Genomic DNA, 19,469 nt, shown 5'->3' on the forward strand with positions numbered 1-19,469 from the left:
TTCCTACTTCCTCCAGCTGCTCCTTTCTCCAGCAGCTCCTTCCTCCAATCACTGTGCAGTATGCAAATTAGCCTGTGCTAGTGTACAGTTACAGTGAGGTCATCTGGCTGCACCTGTGTATATAATGTTTGCCTGTGTTTTCCAGCCTCTCACTTCTCTGATCTGTATTTTCTTCTGCTATTACTAGTTATATCCTCTGCTTATTCCTCTGGTATCTGCTTTTGTCTATGCTCTGCTGTCAGTGTGACTTACACACTATAATCTGTTTTTGGCACTTGCTATCTTTCATTGTATATAAAGTGTTTCTCCCCCCCCCCCCCCTTCTTTATTTACTGCTTCTCCTGACACTGCAGATCGGTATCTTTATTCCAATTACAATACAGTGCCTGTTTTAGATAGTATCTTTGAACACTGTAATAAATGTCTAGCTGTAGGAGTCAGGGCCCTTTTCCACTAGCGTGTTTGCACTAGCTGAATCGCTAAATCGCAAACCGCTAGCGATTTTACAATCGCTAGGGTTTGCTAAATAACAGGAATCGCGGTAGGTTATTTCCACTACAGCGATTCGTTTTTGCCTCAAACGCAATCGCGCCGTGGAGCGATATTTGCCGCGATTTTGCTATGCACTACAGCATAGCAACATCGTGAACGCAATCGCCGGAGGTTTCCTGCACTTTTGTGATTCAGCAATCGCTAGCGTTCAGCGTGAACGCTAGCGACTGCTAGTGGAAAAGGGCCCTCATGGTTTATTCATTCCCCTCAACCCCGTCCCTACAGAATTTCCAGCTAGGAGTAATGACAGGCTTTTCCCCTGTAAGGCCTGGTGCACACCAGAGGAGTTTTTCTGAGCACTTTGAGTTTTTGAAACCTCCTGCTAATGTTATCCTATGTGTCTATGCACACTGGAGCAATGAGGTTTTGTAAAAATCCCCTATAGCATTACACTGGGAAGAGCTTTTGAAACCTCTAGTGTTTGGGGAGCTTTTCTGGTGTGTCTCAGCCCTAAATGCTTTTATCTGCAGTACTCCCAGATAGCAATGTTTGTTTGTTTTTGTGATAAGAAAATTGGTTATTTGAAATACAATGTGTGAGTCAGGGGTCACACTTAGTAAATAGCATGCAATTTTACACAATGCAGAATCATAATTTGCATTTTGCTAATTATGTTTTCTGTATGATCCTGCTGCAATTTTCTGACATATAAGCATTTAGGGCAGGGCCGGATTTATAACTCCAGCACCTATACACAGGCGATCTGGTGGACTCAACTCCGCCCTTCAAATCAGGCCACACCCCCAAGTAAAAATATTCTGAACTCTAATCCCTGCCTCATGTCACGAATGCTAGTACTCAATACAATTTTCTGGCACTGAAGCGAGTAAAAAAACTTGCTTTGTCTCTTATATATAGCAGGGGCATGTGTGCCCCTGCTAAACGGCCGCTATCCCGCCACACAACGGGGGTCCTTTACCCCCCAATACCCCCCCCCCCCCTGCAAAATCAACGACCAAATTGGTCGTAGATTTTGCTGCTCCTAGAGGCAGGGCTAACGGCTGCAGCCCTGCCTCACAGCGCATCGCCGCCTCTCTCAGTGAAGGAAGACAGAGGGGCGGTGGAGAGGCGGAGATACGCACTGACATACGCGTGTAAGGCAGGGCTATAGCCGTTAGCCCTGCCTCTATGCGGAAGAGATCCCCGGCGAGGACGGAGGGGATTTGGGGGGTAAGGGACCCCCATTGTGCGGCGCGATAGCGGCGGTTTAGCAGGGGCACACATGCCCCTGCTGAATATAAGAGAAGAAGCGAGTTTTATACTAGCTTCGGATTCTCTTTAAAGGTGGCCATACATCAGACGACTTGTTGCCTGATTGACTTTCCCATTCAATTATTATAATCAGAAATGTGTCCTGCCAAGTGCATGCCTGACCAACAATGCCGGCAATTTTGGGATGAAAATTGGCTGCATCCTCGATCGCGCATGCAGCAAGGTGTTGGACCGACTTGCTTGATTCGGTTGAGCGGGGGGAATGTCGTGCAATTTTGCAACGATCAACAAACCCCCCAGTGCATAACCACCCCCACCCCCCAGATGCCTCATGCAAAATATACATTACCTATCCACGGCCTACGCTTGTCCCTCTGCTGCTGCGGGCGCATTCCTCTCTTCATACATGCGCGCCCCACATGGTTACCTAGTATGGGCGCGCTTGTGACATCGCACACGCACACCCTTACTAGGAAACCACGTGGGGGCACGCGTGTATGAAAAGGGGAATGCGCCCGCAGCAGCAGAGGGACAAGCGTAGGCCGTGGATAGGTAAAGTATAACTTGCATGGGGCACATTTACATTAGGGGAGCACATCGTCGGGGTGACAGATTTGGCACACAGGGCCAATTGCGGATTGATTTCAGCATATTGAGCAATTGATCAGGAATTGGCCTGTGGTGTATGGGCAGCTGACAGATCTCTCTCTTATCATATCAGATTCGATAAGAGAGAGATTGGTCTCTTGGTCGAATCTGCCCATACATCGCTAGATGTATGGCCACCTTTACTGCCAGATCGACTATTTCCAACAGGACCAATCTGATTTTCTAATCACTTCTATGGAAAATCGATCAGTAATCAGATCCAACGGACCTGTTGAAAATTGTAAATCTCACAGAAAATTGTATTGTGTATATCTAGCATTACTGTCCTTAGAATCTTACACTGTAATCACTGTCTCTGGTCATCCTTAGTGACATAACACACGGATTTGGATGTAGGTTTCGGAGGTCACTAATATGATACAGGAATTAGACGGTAAATACAGTTAGTGGCATCAGGCAGGTAGCCCCTAATATCCCTGTTAATCTAGTGGTCCCTAGGCTCCCCTCCCCCTTCCACCCTTAAAGACACACAGTTGAACACAGGCACACACTTACAGGTGAATACATGCATGCACGCACGTACACACAAATGAAAACAATCACAGTTGAACACAGACACACACTTATGGTAGCCATACACCTAGCGATGATGGGCAGATTCGAACAAGAGACAAAACTCTCTTATCAAATCTGATGAGAGAGATCTGTCGGCTGCCCGTACACCGCAGGCAGATTCCTGATCAAGTTTAGCTTGAAATCGGCCTTGTGTTGCCGCATACTTCTGCCTCGCCGGCCCTGTCCCCTAGTGTAAATGTCCCCCCGTGTAAAATGTATAAATTACCTCACCTTCCTTGGCCTCCGCCGGGATTCCTCCACTGCATACACATGCGCCACACACGCCCTTATTAGGAAACCACATGGAGCGTGCCTGTATGGAAAGGTGAATGTGCCCAGAGCAGGGGAGGGGCAGGGGAGGGGCAATCGGTGGCAGCAGACAGGCAAGGTATACACTTTACACTGGGGGTTTCATCGCATTTGCAGATTGTCAGGAAATAGAGCAACATCTTGCAGCATGCGCGATTGAGAATGCACCCAATTTTGAACCTGAAATTGATCGCATTGTTGGTCAGGCATGCACTTGGTGGCACAGATTTTCATCCGAATACATTAGAATATTCTAATTGGATGGTCGATCAGCCTGATGTATGGCCACCTGAACACACACAATACTCCTTAGGTCTTCTAGTGCTAAATGATGTGATGTATGTGCTCTGCCTGACTGCTTCCCTCACTCATTCAGATTAGATGTCCTTGTGACCTACTCATCCCTTCCTCCCTCCAATGCAAATGTCCCATGCGGTGTGCAGTTTTCCCCTCCTGTCCTCTCTCTCCCTCTCCCAGGTAAGATTCAAGCAGAGGCACTCACCCTCTGCCCCCATTGACAGCAGCTTTGATTTGCATTAAGCCTCATCTACACTGTACAATTTTGCATTAGATCGGATCGATCAGATGGACCTATTAGTTAGTTTCCAACCGGTCCACTTGGATTGCGTTAGATTTTGCAATAGATTTTGGGTACTTATCAAAGCAAAATCTATCGCAAAATTGATCTGAAAAAATGTAGATGTCTACACACGATGCAATTTCTTATTAGATCTATCTAATAGATCCGTCTATCTGATGGAAAATTGTACCATGTAGATGAGGCTTAAGGCTGTAGATCAGAGGTGTCAAACTCAAATACAAAGTGGGCTGATATTGAGCTCTGGGACCAAGTCACCGGCCAACCTCAATATCTGGTGGATACCCTCCCTTGTAAAGTTTCCTGGTGTCTAATCGGCCCCCTCTTACCCACATACAACTCTATGATGTTTAGTGGTCCTCCCTCCTCTGCAGTTTCTTGGTGTGTCTAGGGACCCCCCCTTCCTCTCCCTATAAAGTTTCCTGGTGTCTTGTGGTCCCTTCCTTCTCCTATACAATTCCCTGGTATCCAGTGCTTTCTCTCCCCCCCCCCCCCCCCCCCCCCATGGTTTCATTGGTGATCTAGGGCTTACCCTCAATTATAGCTTCTGTGGTAGTCTAGAGTGGATCAAACATAATGCAAAGTGGGGAAACCACCTGAGGGCCAAATTTGATAGCTCCAAGAGCCAGATTTGGCCCGAGTTTGACACGTATGTTGTGTAGACACACTGAGTGCCATCTGAAAGCTTTCCTGACCATCAGCGCTTTGTGAGCATTTTTTTTTTAAATGCTCCAATTCACTTGCATTAAAATTGAAGTAAAATTGCCGCAATTGAGATTTAAAACAAAAAAAACCCCATGATCGATTGCGACAATTTTACCACGATTTTCATGCAAGTCAATGGGAGCGTTTAAAAAAAAAAATACTCAGAAAGCGCTTATAGTGCATCTACATCCTTACAGCGACTGTGTAATGTTTGATCTTGCTGCCCAGAAGCTGCCTTCCACAAAGAGTATCATGCATGCTCTGTAGTACTTTAGCCTCCCTGGTGGTATGATTATTTCCAGATTTTAGGGCTTTTTCTGAACATTTCAGACACTAAAACATGGGGAAAAATCATGCCGCCCCAAAAGCCAACAGCAGTCCTTTCACTCACACATCTCCCAGCGCTGCAATTTTACCTCCGTCCTCCTCTGTAACTCTGTGAGATCACTGACTGCGACCTCACCAGAGTGATTCAGAGCCTCCATGGAGAGGAAGTAGAATGGCTGCCTGCGTGTGGAGTGTAGCTTTGTGTTACCCCCAGGGAGGTTAATATAATCCCCCAAAACATCTCCACAGCCATATTTTCTACAACCCCCCCCCCCCCCCCCCCCACTACCTCTATGCCAAATTGCAGCCCATACGCCCCCGAGATAGGTTTCTGTAAACTATCTTGTGAACCAGCAATTGTGGAGAATTTTCAGGTGTTTAAAGTCAGAGATTTTATCAGAGCTGATAACAAGAAGACTGAGGGGGTGAAAGATGAAACAAAGAGCAGAGTAGGTGTTTACGGTCCTGTTCCCATTGATTGATATGGTAAAATACACGAGGGTGCTGGTATAGCATGGGAAGGGATAAACAGGGCACAGGGACATATGATCTGAGGAAAGGGAGCGCAGCATCAACTTGACTAGCACTGCAGTGTGTGTGTGTGTGTGTGTGTGTGTGTGTGTGTGTGTGTGTGTGTGTGTGTGTGTGTGTGTGTGTTGTAATTAAAATTACTTTCTCTAGCGCATGTGGCAACAAAACCGTGACTAACCTATTTCCACTAACGCAAATTTGCATGCATCTTCCGCATGCAGATTTACATGACAATAAAAGTCAATGGGCCTGTATCCACTACAAACAGAATCTGAGCACAGGGTTGTGCAGAAAAATTCTGCACAACAGAGCCTTTAGAATTTGCACACCACACGCATAGTGTAAGACTCGCATGTAATCTAATAAATAGTAGAAATTGCCTGAATTTTCTCTACATGAATTTGCATACGTTTTGACGTAAATTTTAAAAAGCACACAGGCACTGACATGGATAAACACGCATATTAACAAAAATATGCGAAACCGTGTGCGTTTTCATGTTAAAATATACATACGAACTTGCATGCAAAATCATTTACATGTTTTCAGCAAAGAAATTGCAACGCACTAGTGGAAACAGCCAAATGATAGGGCCTGAGCCCACTAACACAATTCTGTCCACTTTTTAGCATCTCTAAAAATTAATGTGCAACTGAAAAGCATACAAGTGCATTAGCGGGCTCATGCCCTAATTGGAGTGCATACAAGTTTGGGTTACAAAGACAATACATTGGTCAATTAGAAATAGATGCGTGCACATAAACCAACACCTATTGTTTAGACTCTTGGTATCATTTGAAACCTCTTAATTTTGCTTTGGTACATAATCCAAACCTGTATGCATGCAGTAGGGTTGCTCACGTCTTCACATCTGACTGCTGCGTTGTCAACATTGTGTTCTAGTTCTACAAATGTTTCTACTTTCCACCTGTGGAAGAACTCTCACAGAGCTTAAAGGGACTCCGAGCTCAAAATAAAATCGAAATCGGTTCTCACCTGGGGCAGTCCCTTTATACACAACATGGTGTGCAACGGCAGGCTTGACTTAACATGTGGATTGAAAACATCTTTCCGATATTTAATAAAGAAACAAATCACACTTATTAAGGGTTCAACCTTTTTTTTATTAGTAAACTACAATCACTGTAATATTAGAATTTATGGTTTATAATCATAACATTATTTTGTCAAATCAGAGAACATAAAAAAAAAAACAAAAAAAAAAAACAGTTGAGCTAGAGAAAGGTAAAGACAACACTGCATTGTAGAGAGGTCATACAGGCACGTGGAGGCCACACACACTGAGCCTCATTGTCGTTTTCAAGGACTCTCGAGGCGAACTTAAAAATCTATTTTGTACTCACCTGGGTCATCTTCCAGCCTAGAGCTTCCGTCTCAGTGCCTCGCTGCAGCTACAATGGTCCTCGGTGTCCCCACTGGCCACCTGTAATGGTGGCGACCCGACGGCAAGGTCAGCTCTTCTGCGCCTGTGTCCACGTCATCTGTCGCGTACTGGGTCTGTGCAGTACATGACCTGGACATACAGGCACAAGTGCCCACGCAGGCGCTGAAGAGCCGTCTCCGCCGTTGGGATGCTATCATTAGTCGGCAAGCGGGGACACAGAGGACCACCGGAGTTGCAGCGAAAGACTAAGACTGCTGCTCTGGAAGATGACCCAGGTGAGTATAAAATAGATTTTTAAAAAAGACCTCTAAGCACATTACATCAAACTTGGATCCGCCAGTGGTTTTTTTTTTTTTTTTTTTTTTTTTCACTTAAATTTTAATTGCAACTCCAAATTCAGACCTCCATTGGTTCATAGATTCGATTTCCAGTGATAATTTTTGTGTGATTTCGTTGTTGGCACATTCAAGTATGTGAAGAACCAAGTATTTAATAAGAATATTTCATTCATTCAGCAAAGCTTTAAATACATTTTGCGGTGTCAACTCATCTGTTTTGCTACTTTGGTGCTCCCCAAGAGGCACTGGGGTTTGGGTCTAGGCATGCTACTTTTTGCTTGTCGGTGCTCCCCTCCATTCAATTTTTGCAATATGGTAGCACATTGTAACATTATGACAGCACATTAGACTATGACTATGGTAAGATTAGACTGAGCTACTCAGAGGGGAGGACAGATTATTACATTGTCAGGATTAAACTGTGAGCTTCTCAGAAATAAATTGCCCACACAACAAGTAGAGTAGTCCACATGCTAAAGACTGCAGTATTATATAAGAATATGTGTTCATTAGTCCTACACTCCGTCCTAACCCACCCACCTACGTCAACCATGGGGTGATGCGAAAGGGAAAGCAGTATGGACCTTACCAACTCCTTTCAAATATCTGCTGGGTAATGTTCTCCACTGCATGCCTTCGCTCATCTGTGTATTCCGATTAGGTTCTTGCTGTCCTCTGATGCTCCATTCCTCTGCTCCAATCATTTGCTATAAGTATATGGTAGTGCATTAGACTTGACTATGGAAGTTTTAGAGAGTGAGTTTTTATGAGGACATAGACATGACTACGTACACTGTAAAGCAGGGGCGCAACAATAGGGGATGCAGCCCCTGCACCCACTCAGGGCCATTTGGGGGGCAGAAGGGGTCGCAGCATGAGGAGAAAGCGTGGCCACACATCAGCGGGGAGGGGGTAAGCTCCCTCCCCTCACCTCGGGCTCTCCCCTCAGCGCGCTCCCCTCCTGTATCAATTATCAGTGGCAGCAGCAGCAGCGACAGAAACACATACCTCCATCTATGTGCTGTAGGTTCCGGTCTCTAAGTGTCTGACAATAATTCCTGTTTAAACAGGAAGTAGCATGAGGCTCTTAGAGATGGACATCTGCGGTGGATGGAGTAGTAGGCTTGGGGGCACGGCAATTTCTAGTTACGCCCCTGCTGTAAAGTACTGCAGAATACATCAGTGCTATTAAATACATAAAATATGGTAGCACATTAGACTATGTCAAGAATAGATTGTGAGCTTTTCAGAGGGACAACCTACTCTGCAAAAGGACACTGCTATATATACATATAATATGGTAGGACATTAGAGTATAGTAGGAATTAAATATTTTGAGCTCCAATAATAGTCAGTGATATGCCTATGTACTCTATAAAGTGCTACAGAAGATGTCAGTGCTGTATAAATACACTTAGGGCCCTTTTCCACTACAGCGTTTGCGATTGCTTAATCGCAAACCGCTAGTGATTTTACAATCGCTATGATTTGCTTTTTAACATAGGAATAGCGGTAGGTAATTTCCACTACCGCGATTCGTTTTTACTTGATCGCGATGCAGAACGATTTTTGCCGCGATTTTGCTATGCAGTGCATAGCATAGCAAAATCGCAAACGTCGGGAAATCGCCGGGAATTTTTTTTCTTTTGCTGAATCACTAACGCTAGCGATTGCTAGTGGAAAAGGGCCCTTAATGTGGTAGCACACAGGGCAGTTTCTAGACTAAATTGCTCACAGGGTGAGGGTGGACTCTAGGACATTATTTGCTATGCAGTATATAGCCCTCCAGTATAGTTATCCACCTTTAGGTGTACCAGTATAGATTTGCCTGCTATAGGTGCCCGAGTATAGGTTAGCGAAATAAAGGTGCCAGAGTATAGGTTAACAAGCTCTAGGTGCCCCCCCCCCCCCCATAGGCAAGCAAGCTCTAGGTGCCTCCATATAGGTTAGCAAGCCCTAGGTGCCCCTGAATAGGTTAGCATGCTGTGGCTGCCTCCTTATAGGTAAGCAAGCTGTGGGTGACCCCGTAAAATTTAGCAAGATATAGGTGACCCCCCCCCATAGGTTTGCAAGCTATTGGTGCCCTGGTATAAATTAGCAAGCTATAAGAGTGCAAACTAAAGGTGCCCGAGTATAAATCAGCAAACTACAGGTACTCCAATATAGGATAGCAGGCTATAGGTACTCCAGTATAGGATTGCCAGCCATTAGCCCTACACTCCCTCCTAAAAACACCCCCCCCCCCTCCTCTCGTTGGTCCTGGGGTGCTGCAGCAGGAAAAGGAGTATTGTTATTACCTACTCCACCAGGCGATGTCCTCCACTACTCTCTGTCCTCCGATTTGGTCCCCGGCTCCTCTCCTCGCTGTCCTCTGCTGCAAGCCTCCGCTCTGCTCCTCTGCTGTAAGCCTCCACTCCTCGCAGGGGCTTAGCTAGACATCATGGAGACCCATAACAAAATTTTGATTTCCCAAAAAAATAAATAAGCCACCTTTGTGTCCCCTACCTCTGCACCAGTTTTAGGTAGTCGGAGGTACCCCCCCCCCCCCCCATTATTAGGAAGCCAGCAGGCTGCCCCGCGCCAGTTAGTATAGTAGTATAGGTAGCCTGTGTACTTTCCCCTGTCCTCCCCAAGTTAGTATAGGTAGCTAGTGTCTCCCCCCCCCCCCCCCAAAAAAAATAGTATAGGTGGACAGCGTGCTTTCCCCCTCCCAAGTTAGTATAGGTAGTTAGTGTTCTGCTGTGAAACCCATTGGACCATGGAGGGACCCGGCACAGGAACCCTACGTGTGTATAGAAGGAGGCAGTTAGATCTGAGGGAAGTCAATTAGGGGAGATGTATGAATGCAGATGGGCAGTTAGAGTGAAGAGGTGAAGTAGAAATTGGGAGAGGGCATAAGGATGGAGATTGGCAGTTAGAACCGAAGAGGTGGTCAGGGTTAGGAGAAATCAGCCAGGTTGGGCCGAGGAAAGAAAGGATGGAAAGGGGCAATCAGCACTACTGAGGAAGTGTTTAGGGTGAAGTAGTAATCCAGGGTAGGGGAAGGTAAGAATCGAGGGGCTAGCTAGGGCCTGTGTTTCCCATAGGGGAAAGCTACAAAAGAGCTCAGCATATCACCCACCCCTCTAAAAAGGCACCATATGCTCCTCCCCTCCATAGAGGCACCACAGCTCCCAACATGCTACTCACCTCCATAGAGGAACCACTGCTCCCAGCATGCTCCAACATCCATTTAGTATTGGGGTGGCCCCAGAGCTGGCTGCAGGGCCCCCCAGGCCGCACCCAATGTGAATAGTCTCCCCTGGAGCCTCTGCAGAGTGTTTGCAGCGGAGGGCACTCACCTAGCCGTGCTTCATCCTCATGGGTGCCTCATCTCCATGACCTGGCGAGTGGCGACATGTCAATACTCGTGCCGCCGGATCACGTTGATGAGGTGTCTGCTAGGATGAAGATGAAAGCACACAGATGAGCATGTTTGTCGGACAGCTGAGTGCACTCTACTGTGAATACTCTGCAGAGGCTCAGGGTGAAAGTATTAACTTTGGGGCAGATCAGACAGGTTGTTCAACTGACTATGGGTCCCTGAGGGGGTGGACCCAATACTGTGAGGAGGATGGGCATGCTGGGAGCTGTGGTGCATGCAAGGAAAAGAGGGTGAAGCATGCTGGGAGTTGTAGTGCCTCTATGTAGGGGGAGTGGCATGCTGGGAGGTGTGATTCCTCTATGGAGGAGGGAGAGGGGCATGCTGGGAGCTGTGGTCCCTCTATGGAAGGAGAGGGGCATGCTGGAAGCTGTGGTCCCTCTATGGAGGAGGGAGAGGGGCATGCTGGGAGTTGTGGTCCCTCTACAGAGGGAGAGGGGCATGGTGGGAGCTGTGTTCCCTCTATGGAGGAGGGAGAGGGGCATGGTGGGAGCTGTGTTCCCTCTATGGAGGAGGGAGAGGGGCATGGTGGGAGCTGTGTTCCCTCTATGGAGGAGGGAGAGGGGCATGCTGGGAGCTGTGTTCCCTCTATGGAGGAGGGAGAGGGGCATGCTGGGAGCTGTGTTCCCTCTATGGAGGAGGGAGAGGGGCATGCTGGGAGCTGTGTTCCCTCTATGGAGGAGGGAGAGGGGCATGGTGGGAGCTGTGTTCCCTCTACAGAGGGAGAGGGGCATGGTGGGAGCTGTGTTCCCTCTATGGAGGGAGAGGGGCATGCTGGGAGCTGTGTTCCCTCTATGGAGGAGGGAGAGGGGCATGCTGGGAGCTGTGGTCCCTCTATGGAGGAGGGAGAGAGGCATGCTGGGAGTTGTGGTCCCTCTATTGAGGGAGAGGGGTTGTTTGCTGGGAACTGTAGTGCCCTGCCTAAAACAAGACACCTAATGCTGTGGAGTGGGGGGTACTTACATGCCTGTATGGTCACAGCAGCTCAACAGAAGGCAATCCCAGCCAGGGATCAGATCCTCCAACTTCCTGCAGCCATGCCCTGGAGAAAGCTGCACAATCCTGTTTCTCCCGATGTTCTAGCTGAGTGAGTACCCTGTCTCCCTCCCCCTCCCCCCTGCTTTGCCATCCAAAGAGAGAGAGAGAGAGAGGGGAAGGTATAAGCAGCTGCAGCAGCCCTACTGTGCTCAGACTTCCTTGTTGTGGCTGATCCTCCGGTCGGCTGATCATTAGTTGCAGTCCGCTCGCTGCACACAGGCTACAGTTCAAAGGAATGCTTGCAGCAGCCCCCATCTCCAACACAGCAACACACACTATGTGCCTCCGGTCCCCTGCTCCAGTCCTCGGTGTCCTCCGCAGCAAGCCTCCACTCTTCTCCGCCCCCCCATCAGGTCCTTGGCCGCAATCCACTTGTAGTTCTTCTGTCCGTGGCACTTCCACCCGGGAACTACAAAAAAAGCAGCGCTTGCTGATGACGTGACATCATGTGATGCTTCAGGAGGAAGCATCGCGAGATGTCAGAACAATGCAGCCCACAGAACGAGATCCGGCCAGCGAAAGAGCGCTGTGTGCATGATGGGACCATGCCGCGGCAGCAGAAGCTTGGGGGGGCGTGGCTACAGGCGCCGTATTTGAATAACTTTTTTTTTAATGCGTTTTTTTTTTTTAAAGATTTAAAAAAACGTCCATTATTTATTAATGTTTTAACATATGAGATGTAGTGAAAAGTTAAGGGTAGTTCCGCTTTAAGACACAGCTGTATCATCCTTGGAGCACATCTGACTATGGGGAGAGGTGCTGACTTGCACTGGGGCATATCCGGCTACTGTGGAGGGGGCTATACAGGGTAGGGACTTATACATGAGTCCGTCACTTTTCTGGTTACTGAGGGAAAAGTGGGTAAATCTGCTTATACTTGGGTCTGCCTATACGTGAGTATATACGATATATTTGGCTAAATTAGTTTTCACCTGCTTCTCAGGCAGTATAGATACAGTGGATGAAATAATTATTTGACCCCTCACTGATTTTGTAAGTTTGTCCAATGACAAAGAAATGAAAAGTCTCAGAACAGTATCATTTCAATGGTAGGTTTATCTTAACAGTGGCAGATAGCACATCAAAAGGAAAATCGAAAAAATAACCTTAAATAAAAGATGGCAACTGATTTGCATTTCATTGAGGGAAATAAGTTTTTTTGAAACCTCTAACAATAAAAGACTTAATACTTAGTGGAAAAACCCTTGTTTGCAAGCACAGAGGTCAAACGTTTCTTGTAATTGATGACCAAGTTTGCACACATTTTAGGAGGAATGTTGGTCCACTCCTCTTTGCAGATCATTTCTAAATCCCTAAGGTTTCGAGGCTGTCTCTGTGCAACTCTGAGCTTGAGCTCCCTCCATAGGTTTTCTATTGGATTAAGGTCCGGAGACTGACTAGGCCACTCCATGACCTTAATGTGCTTCTTCTTGAGCCACTCCTTTGTTGCCTTTGCTGTATGTTTTGGGTCATTGTCGTGCTGGAACACCCATCCACGACCCATTTTCAGTTTCCTGGCAGAGGGAAGGAGGTTGTCGTTCAGGATTTCACGATACATGGCTCCGTCCATTTTCCCGTTAATGCGATTAAGTTGTCCTGTGCCCTTAGCAGAAAAACACCCCCAAAGCAAAATGTTTCCACCCCCATGTGGGTGGGGACGGTGTTATGGGGGTCATAGGCAGCATTTTTCTTCCTCCAAACACATCGAGTTGAGTTAATGCCAAAGAGCTCTATTTTGGTCTCATCAGACCACAGCACCTTCTCCCAGTCACTCACAGAATCATTCAGGTGTTCATTGGCAAACTTCAGACGGGCCTGCACATGTGCCTTCTTGAGCAGGGGGACCTTGCGAGCCCTGCAGGATTTTAATCCATTGCGGTGTAATGTGTTTCCAATGGTTTTCTTGGTGACTGTGGTCCCTGCTAATTTGAGGTCATTCACTAACTCCTCCCGTGTAGTTCTAGGATGCTTTTTCACCTTTCTCAGAACCATTGACTCCCCACAAGGTGAGATCTTGCGTGGAGCCCCAGAGCGAGGTCGATTGATTGTCATTTGTGCTCCTTCCATTTTCGAACAATCGCACCGACAGTTGTCACCTTCTCTCCTAGCTTCTTGCTAATGGTTTTGTAGACCATTCCAGCCTTGTGCAGGTCTACAATTTTGTCTCTGACATCCTTGGACAGCTCTTTGGTCTTTCCCATGTTGGAGAGTTTGGAGTCTGCTTGATTGATTCTGTGGACAGGTGTTTTTTTTTTTTTTTTTTTTTTTTATTTATATATATAGGTGACTAGTTAAGACAGGTGTCCTTAATGAGGGTGACTAATTGAGTAGAAGTGTCTAACCAGTCTGTGGGAGCCAGAACTCTTAATGGTTGGTAGGGGTTCAAAAACGTATTTCCCTCAATGAAATGCAAATCAGTTGCTATCTTTTATTTAAGGTTATTTTTTCGATTTTTCCTTTTGATGTGCTATCTGCCACTGTTATAATTAACCTACCATTGAAATGATACTGTTCTGAAACTTTTCATTTCTTTGTCATTGGACAAACTTACAAAATCAGTGATGGGTCAAATAATTATTTCCTCCACTGTATATTACATGTAAAGAACATGATTTAATATGGTAGCAAACATTGTGAGAAGTGTTCATTTTCAGCTCTGTGATGCTTTAAGTTCCTAGCAGTTTCAGCATTGCAGTCTGTGCTGGATCAATTAGTGTTTTTTTTTTTTTTTTTTTTTCTATGAACAAGCACACAGAGGGATAGGGACGACTATATAGGATCCAGAGGCCCTCCTTTTCCGAAAGCCAGTATTTCATTATTTATATATTTTAGCTCTTTAGTATCACTGCCATTTATAGACGCCCCAAAACCTGCTGCTTTTGTACATGTGTTTTTTTTTTTCTTTGTTTGTGTATTGGTGTGTGGTGTGTTTTTGTTTTTTTGTTTTCCTCTCGGGAGGGGGAGTTACAGAAAAACGTTCACTTTCTAAGTTCCCATGTAGACATCGTAAATGTTTGTTACATATGCTTTTATTGTAGAAATTTGCCTGTAATGGTACTGTGATTGAACATCCTGAGTACGGTGAAGTCATTCAACTTCAAGGTGACCAGAGGAAAAATATCTGCCAATTTCTTATGGAAGTGAGTTGGTTGTGTTTTTTTTGTTTGCACATGTACAAGGTAGCTCTATGTAGGTAGCTTAGTCTTGCAGGTCTGGTATCAAACAATCCCTACTAACCTGCAGAACACACAAACCTAGATTTTTGCAGTAAGCCTCCATGTAATGTTTGGACTGAACTATACCTTTCAGGATTCAATTCCACAGGGAACTAGTGATATTTATATCAGCATATTTCATTGTTTTCTATTGCAATCTACAGACTATTATAAAACAGTGGGATACTGGACAATGGAACAGGTCAGCTAATGCATTGTACATGGAGATAAACTTTTTACCCACTGTGGGAGGGGTTTCACCACAATATCGGCCACATATACATCCTTTCCCATGGTGAATCTTTTTTACTTGGTGAATCTTTTTTTATGTTAAGTCTGATCTTAAAGTTCTTCTTCAAATTAAACAGATTCTACACAGACGAGCAGGGAGCACATGGTCACAAGCCAGCCAACCTGACATTCTACGCATGTGTAGTCCGTGCCGTGTTAATTACTATTCCCCCTCCAGGCCGCCATGGATAGTGGGTAATGATACAATTCGGCTTCCAGCCATTGCTGGAGGCCGAAATGTGATTTAAAAGCAACTTCGGCTCTGTCTTCTGATGGCACAAAGTTACTCACTGAGTGCCGCTATAGCTGTAATTCCTATTGCAGTCTATGGTGGCGCCGGCTGCGCCCAAATCTACCTGCGCTGAAAAGTACTGCTCCGCCACAAAGGTGTCAATCTTGCAGCTGTCATAGCTGCAGTTCAAAGTGGCCTCAAGTCCTGTGTTTCCAGCTACTGAACGCATTGGACTCATGGACACTTTGAACTGTGGCTGTACAGCAATGACAGCTGCAAGATGGACGCCTTCAGTATTAACGCTGCCCCCCCCCCCCCCCTTTTTTTTTTTTTTTTTTTATTATGTATAGTTGAGGTTCTCAGCCATTTCCCACCATGTCTTAAAGTGAGCCTGAAATGTGCAGTCTGAAAATGCACCCAGCAAAACTTCAGGGGAATTTGGAAGCATTTATGGTCCTAAGGTTTCTCCCATTGTCCTCAACCACACTGATCCAGTGCTGGGATCTTCAAGCTCTTGGTGGATTTGCTTAGATCTCATGTACAAACCTGATTGTGAGTTCCGCCTAAACAGTAGCAGGGAGGCACTCGTGCTTTTTTTTCTTTTCCTCTGCATGAGTGGTTCCTGAGCAGAAAGAACTCCAGGCACTTTGGCAATGAATTAGAGGGTCTCTGCAACCAGTGGTGTCTGGGATGACACTGACAGGCTCTGGATCATCCAGAGGCTTCCCTCCTCCTTGGTAAGGGGTGGAAATTCGGGTCCTGCAGCATTTTTGTGACTTTTTGAGGAGATTCTGCCTCAATGTTAAGTATAGGAAAGTGGAAAATGGTTTTGAAAAGTGATAGATCAGGGTGATTTCCCCCAAGCATTTTTGTTACAGAAGCTGTTCAGGTACAGCTTTACTGTACCAAAAAATGTGCTACACCAAAACGCTAGGCATGTGTAGAAAATCGCTCTGCACGTGCCTAGAATTGCTCTGTAAAAAGCTGAAAATAACTAGTTTTTGTGTGTGTTTTTGTTTTGTTTTGCACTGGCACTCAGAAATCTTAACCACTTAAGGACCAGGGCATTTTTCACTGATCTGTACTGCATGGGCTCTCCAGCCCGCAGCACAGATCAGGTTTGAGGCAGGGCGATCACTAGGGGGGTGGGGTTGTCCTGCTGGGGGGAGGGGGGGGGTCTGATCACCATAGCTCTGTGTGACCGAGCAGGGGGGGGGGCTCCTCAAAGCCCCCCTCCAGCGCTATTCCCCCCCCTCTTTCCCTCCCTCTCCTGCTCACTGTGGGCGGCACAGGACGGCGATCCGTCCTGTACCGCCTCTAATAGGCTTCAGCCTATCAGACGGTGGCGATCCCCAGCCAATCAGAGGCCGGGGATCGCTGATCTCCTTTACGGCGCTGCTGCAACAGCAGCGCCGTAGGATGTAAACACGGGATTTCTTCCCCTCGTGTTTACATTTCGCCTGCGAGCCGTGATCAGAGGCTCGCAGGCTGTTCATGGAGACATGGCAACCCACAAACGAACAGCCGCCGCCTATCGGCGTTAGGCGGTCGTTATGTGGTTAAAGGAGTTATCAGGCAATCTAAAGTGCTACTTACCCAGGGCTTTCTCCAGCACCAAGCTCCCAGCATGTCCCTTGCCGCGGCTCTCCCTTCAGCCGTTCGCCGCAGCTCGTTCCCGGCGATGACGGCCCCTGGTGAGTAGCACTTATTTTATTTAGATTGCCTGATAACTCCTTTAACCTGCTGAGCGGTCTGGACGAGCTCAGCTCGTCCAACACCGCCAGAGGCTGCCGCTCAGGCCCTGCTGGGCCGATTTTTGTCAAATAAAAAGCAGCACACGCAGCCGGCACTTTGCCAGCCGCGTGTGCTGCCTGATCGCCGCCGCTCTGCGGCGATTCGCCGCGAGCAGCGGCGAAAGAGGGCCCCCCTAGCCGCCTGAGCCCTGCGCAGCCGGAACAAAAAGTTCCGGCCAGCGCTAAGGGCTGGATCGGAGGCGGCTGACGTCGATGACGTCACTCCGCTCGTCGCTATGGCGACGATATAAGCAAAACAAGGAAGGCCGCTCATTGCGGCCTTCCTTGTTTATTCTGGGCGCCGGAGGCGATCGGAAGATCGCCTCCGGAGCGCCCTCTAGTGGGCTTTCATGCAGCCAACTTTCAGTTGGCTGCATGAAATAGTTTTTTTTTTATTTAAAAAAAACCCTCCCGCAGCCACCCTGGCGATTTAATCAGAACGCCAGGGTGGTTATAGCACACCTGAACTGAGGGATAAGGATGCTGCCATATTTCCTTTTTAAAATACCAGACGCCTGGCAGTCCTGCTGATCTTTGGCTGCAGTAGTGTCAATCTCCCAAAAGAAAAACCATGCAGCTAATCTAGTCATTTCAGTCAAACTCCTGATGTGCTTATTCAGTCTATGGCTAAAAGTATTAGGGGCAGAGGATCTCTAGGATAGCCAGACATTTGGCATGTTTGGTGCAGTTGCATGGTAGCATTAACTTTTTTTTGTTTGTTTTTTTTTTTCTTGCAGATTGGCATTGTCAAGGAGGAGCAGCTGAAAGTCCATGGCTTCTGAGATGTGAAAGATACACATATTCTTCCTGTCTTGCCTAAACTGGCTATTTTGAGAAACATGAATCTTTGTTGTAGAAGGACTTGCGACTTGTCTGAACATTCACAAATCGGCTCTTTTTTGCATGTTTACCGAAAGTATGTAAAGAACAGGCTAGTAACACATAAGAAAATAGCTGTGAGATGGTAGATGGGACAGCAAGTTTTAGCACATTTCCAATGGAAATGTTTTAGTGATCTGTCACCACTTAATTTTTTATTTTATTTTTCCACTTGATTTCATTTTCCACTTGATTTCATGTTTTTGTTGTATTAAAGTGTATGTTGCTGCCTATTCTAGTCTCTTTCTGTACAGCTGCTTGGTTATAATAAAGGAATTGCTACTTTTTAACATGGAGACTGTTGTGTACCATCAAATATTTAACATGAAACCCTATCACTCAACCCTTTGGCCTCTTTGCACACCATTAGATTCTGAGCACTTAGTGTCTGCATACATCCAATCTTGATAGGCTAATTTTATCACTTCTGTGTAGTATGAGAGCCAACAAACTTTTGAAATCTTTGCACAGATTGTGTAGGTAAACTCTCCTACTCTGTGGAAGTGGTACAATTGGCCAGTCCAGATTGTGTGTAGTAGATGTCAGTTAGAAGTTGGATTTCAGTGTCACATGGTTATACACTATGGCCTCTTTTCCATGCATGGCTGAACTGCTAGTTTGTTGAGCAATTCAGCCACAAGTGCCATATTTAGGTTACGCTGCGTGTTGCATTTGGCACATGGGGTTGAAAAACCATGTCAGAAGATACCACTACATTTTGAAATTAAAATTTCTAGTTAATTTTTAAATGCCAAATGTTGGGCATAATTTAAAGGCTGGATCTGGTCTAGAGGAATTGAACAAGGTAGATCCTCAAAGCATTGTTGGCTGGTGCAATGTTTCCTTTCAGAACAAAGGGTGGAAGGAAGTGGGTAAGAGGTAAATGTCCTTGTTGGCCTACTTGGAGCCCAGAATTAAACCCTATGAGAACCTTGATGGCTGCTTTGGCCTGTCATATTCTACAGAACTGTTAAAGCTCTGACGGTGGGCACATATTGTACACTAGATGTGTTGACAAATACAGAAGCTGTAATTGAAACAAAACTTTTACTCCATCTCTGCAAACAATTGTCATTTATTTTCTTGGCTTTTATAGGTTGAATTCAGTAAATAAAGGCGGAGTTTATGTATAGTTTATACTTTAATAATGGAACCCTGTAACACCCACCAATCCAATTTTACTATGCCACAGTTGCCATTCAGGTCTCCTCCACTAGAGGCTTCTGAAGTTTAAGGGCTGGTTCAGACGGACGTTTGGAGGCGTCGCATTCATTGGCGTCGCGGTGGCAATGCGTTGTGTTCAGATGCGGTCGAGTTTTTTTTCTTTCCCTATGGTGACATTACCCGTTGCTGTTAACCGCCCCTGGAAGCAACATGTAGCTTCCAGGGGATCCTTGAA

The 19,469-nt window shown here is 46.3% G+C and overlaps 1 protein-coding gene across 1 annotated transcript in view; it reads left to right on the forward strand.

Annotated features, from left to right (window-relative positions):
- EIF1B (eukaryotic translation initiation factor 1B) overlaps positions 1 to 18,360 on the forward strand; it is a 51,096-nt gene extending 32,736 nt beyond the window's left edge. Inside the window, exons 3-4 of the mRNA XM_068234493.1 lie at positions 14,699 to 14,800; positions 17,929 to 18,360. Of these exons, the coding sequence (XP_068090594.1) occupies positions 14,699 to 14,800; positions 17,929 to 17,973 (147 nt within the window). The 3' untranslated portion in view covers positions 17,974 to 18,360. The remainder of the gene's footprint in view (positions 1 to 14,698; positions 14,801 to 17,928) is intronic.
- Positions 18,361 to 19,469: the final 1,109 nt, after the last annotated feature.

Source organism: Hyperolius riggenbachi, chromosome 5 (genome assembly GCF_040937935.1).
Source record: "Hyperolius riggenbachi isolate aHypRig1 chromosome 5, aHypRig1.pri, whole genome shotgun sequence".
NCBI classification, from domain to species: Eukaryota; Metazoa; Chordata; class Amphibia; order Anura; family Hyperoliidae; genus Hyperolius; species Hyperolius riggenbachi.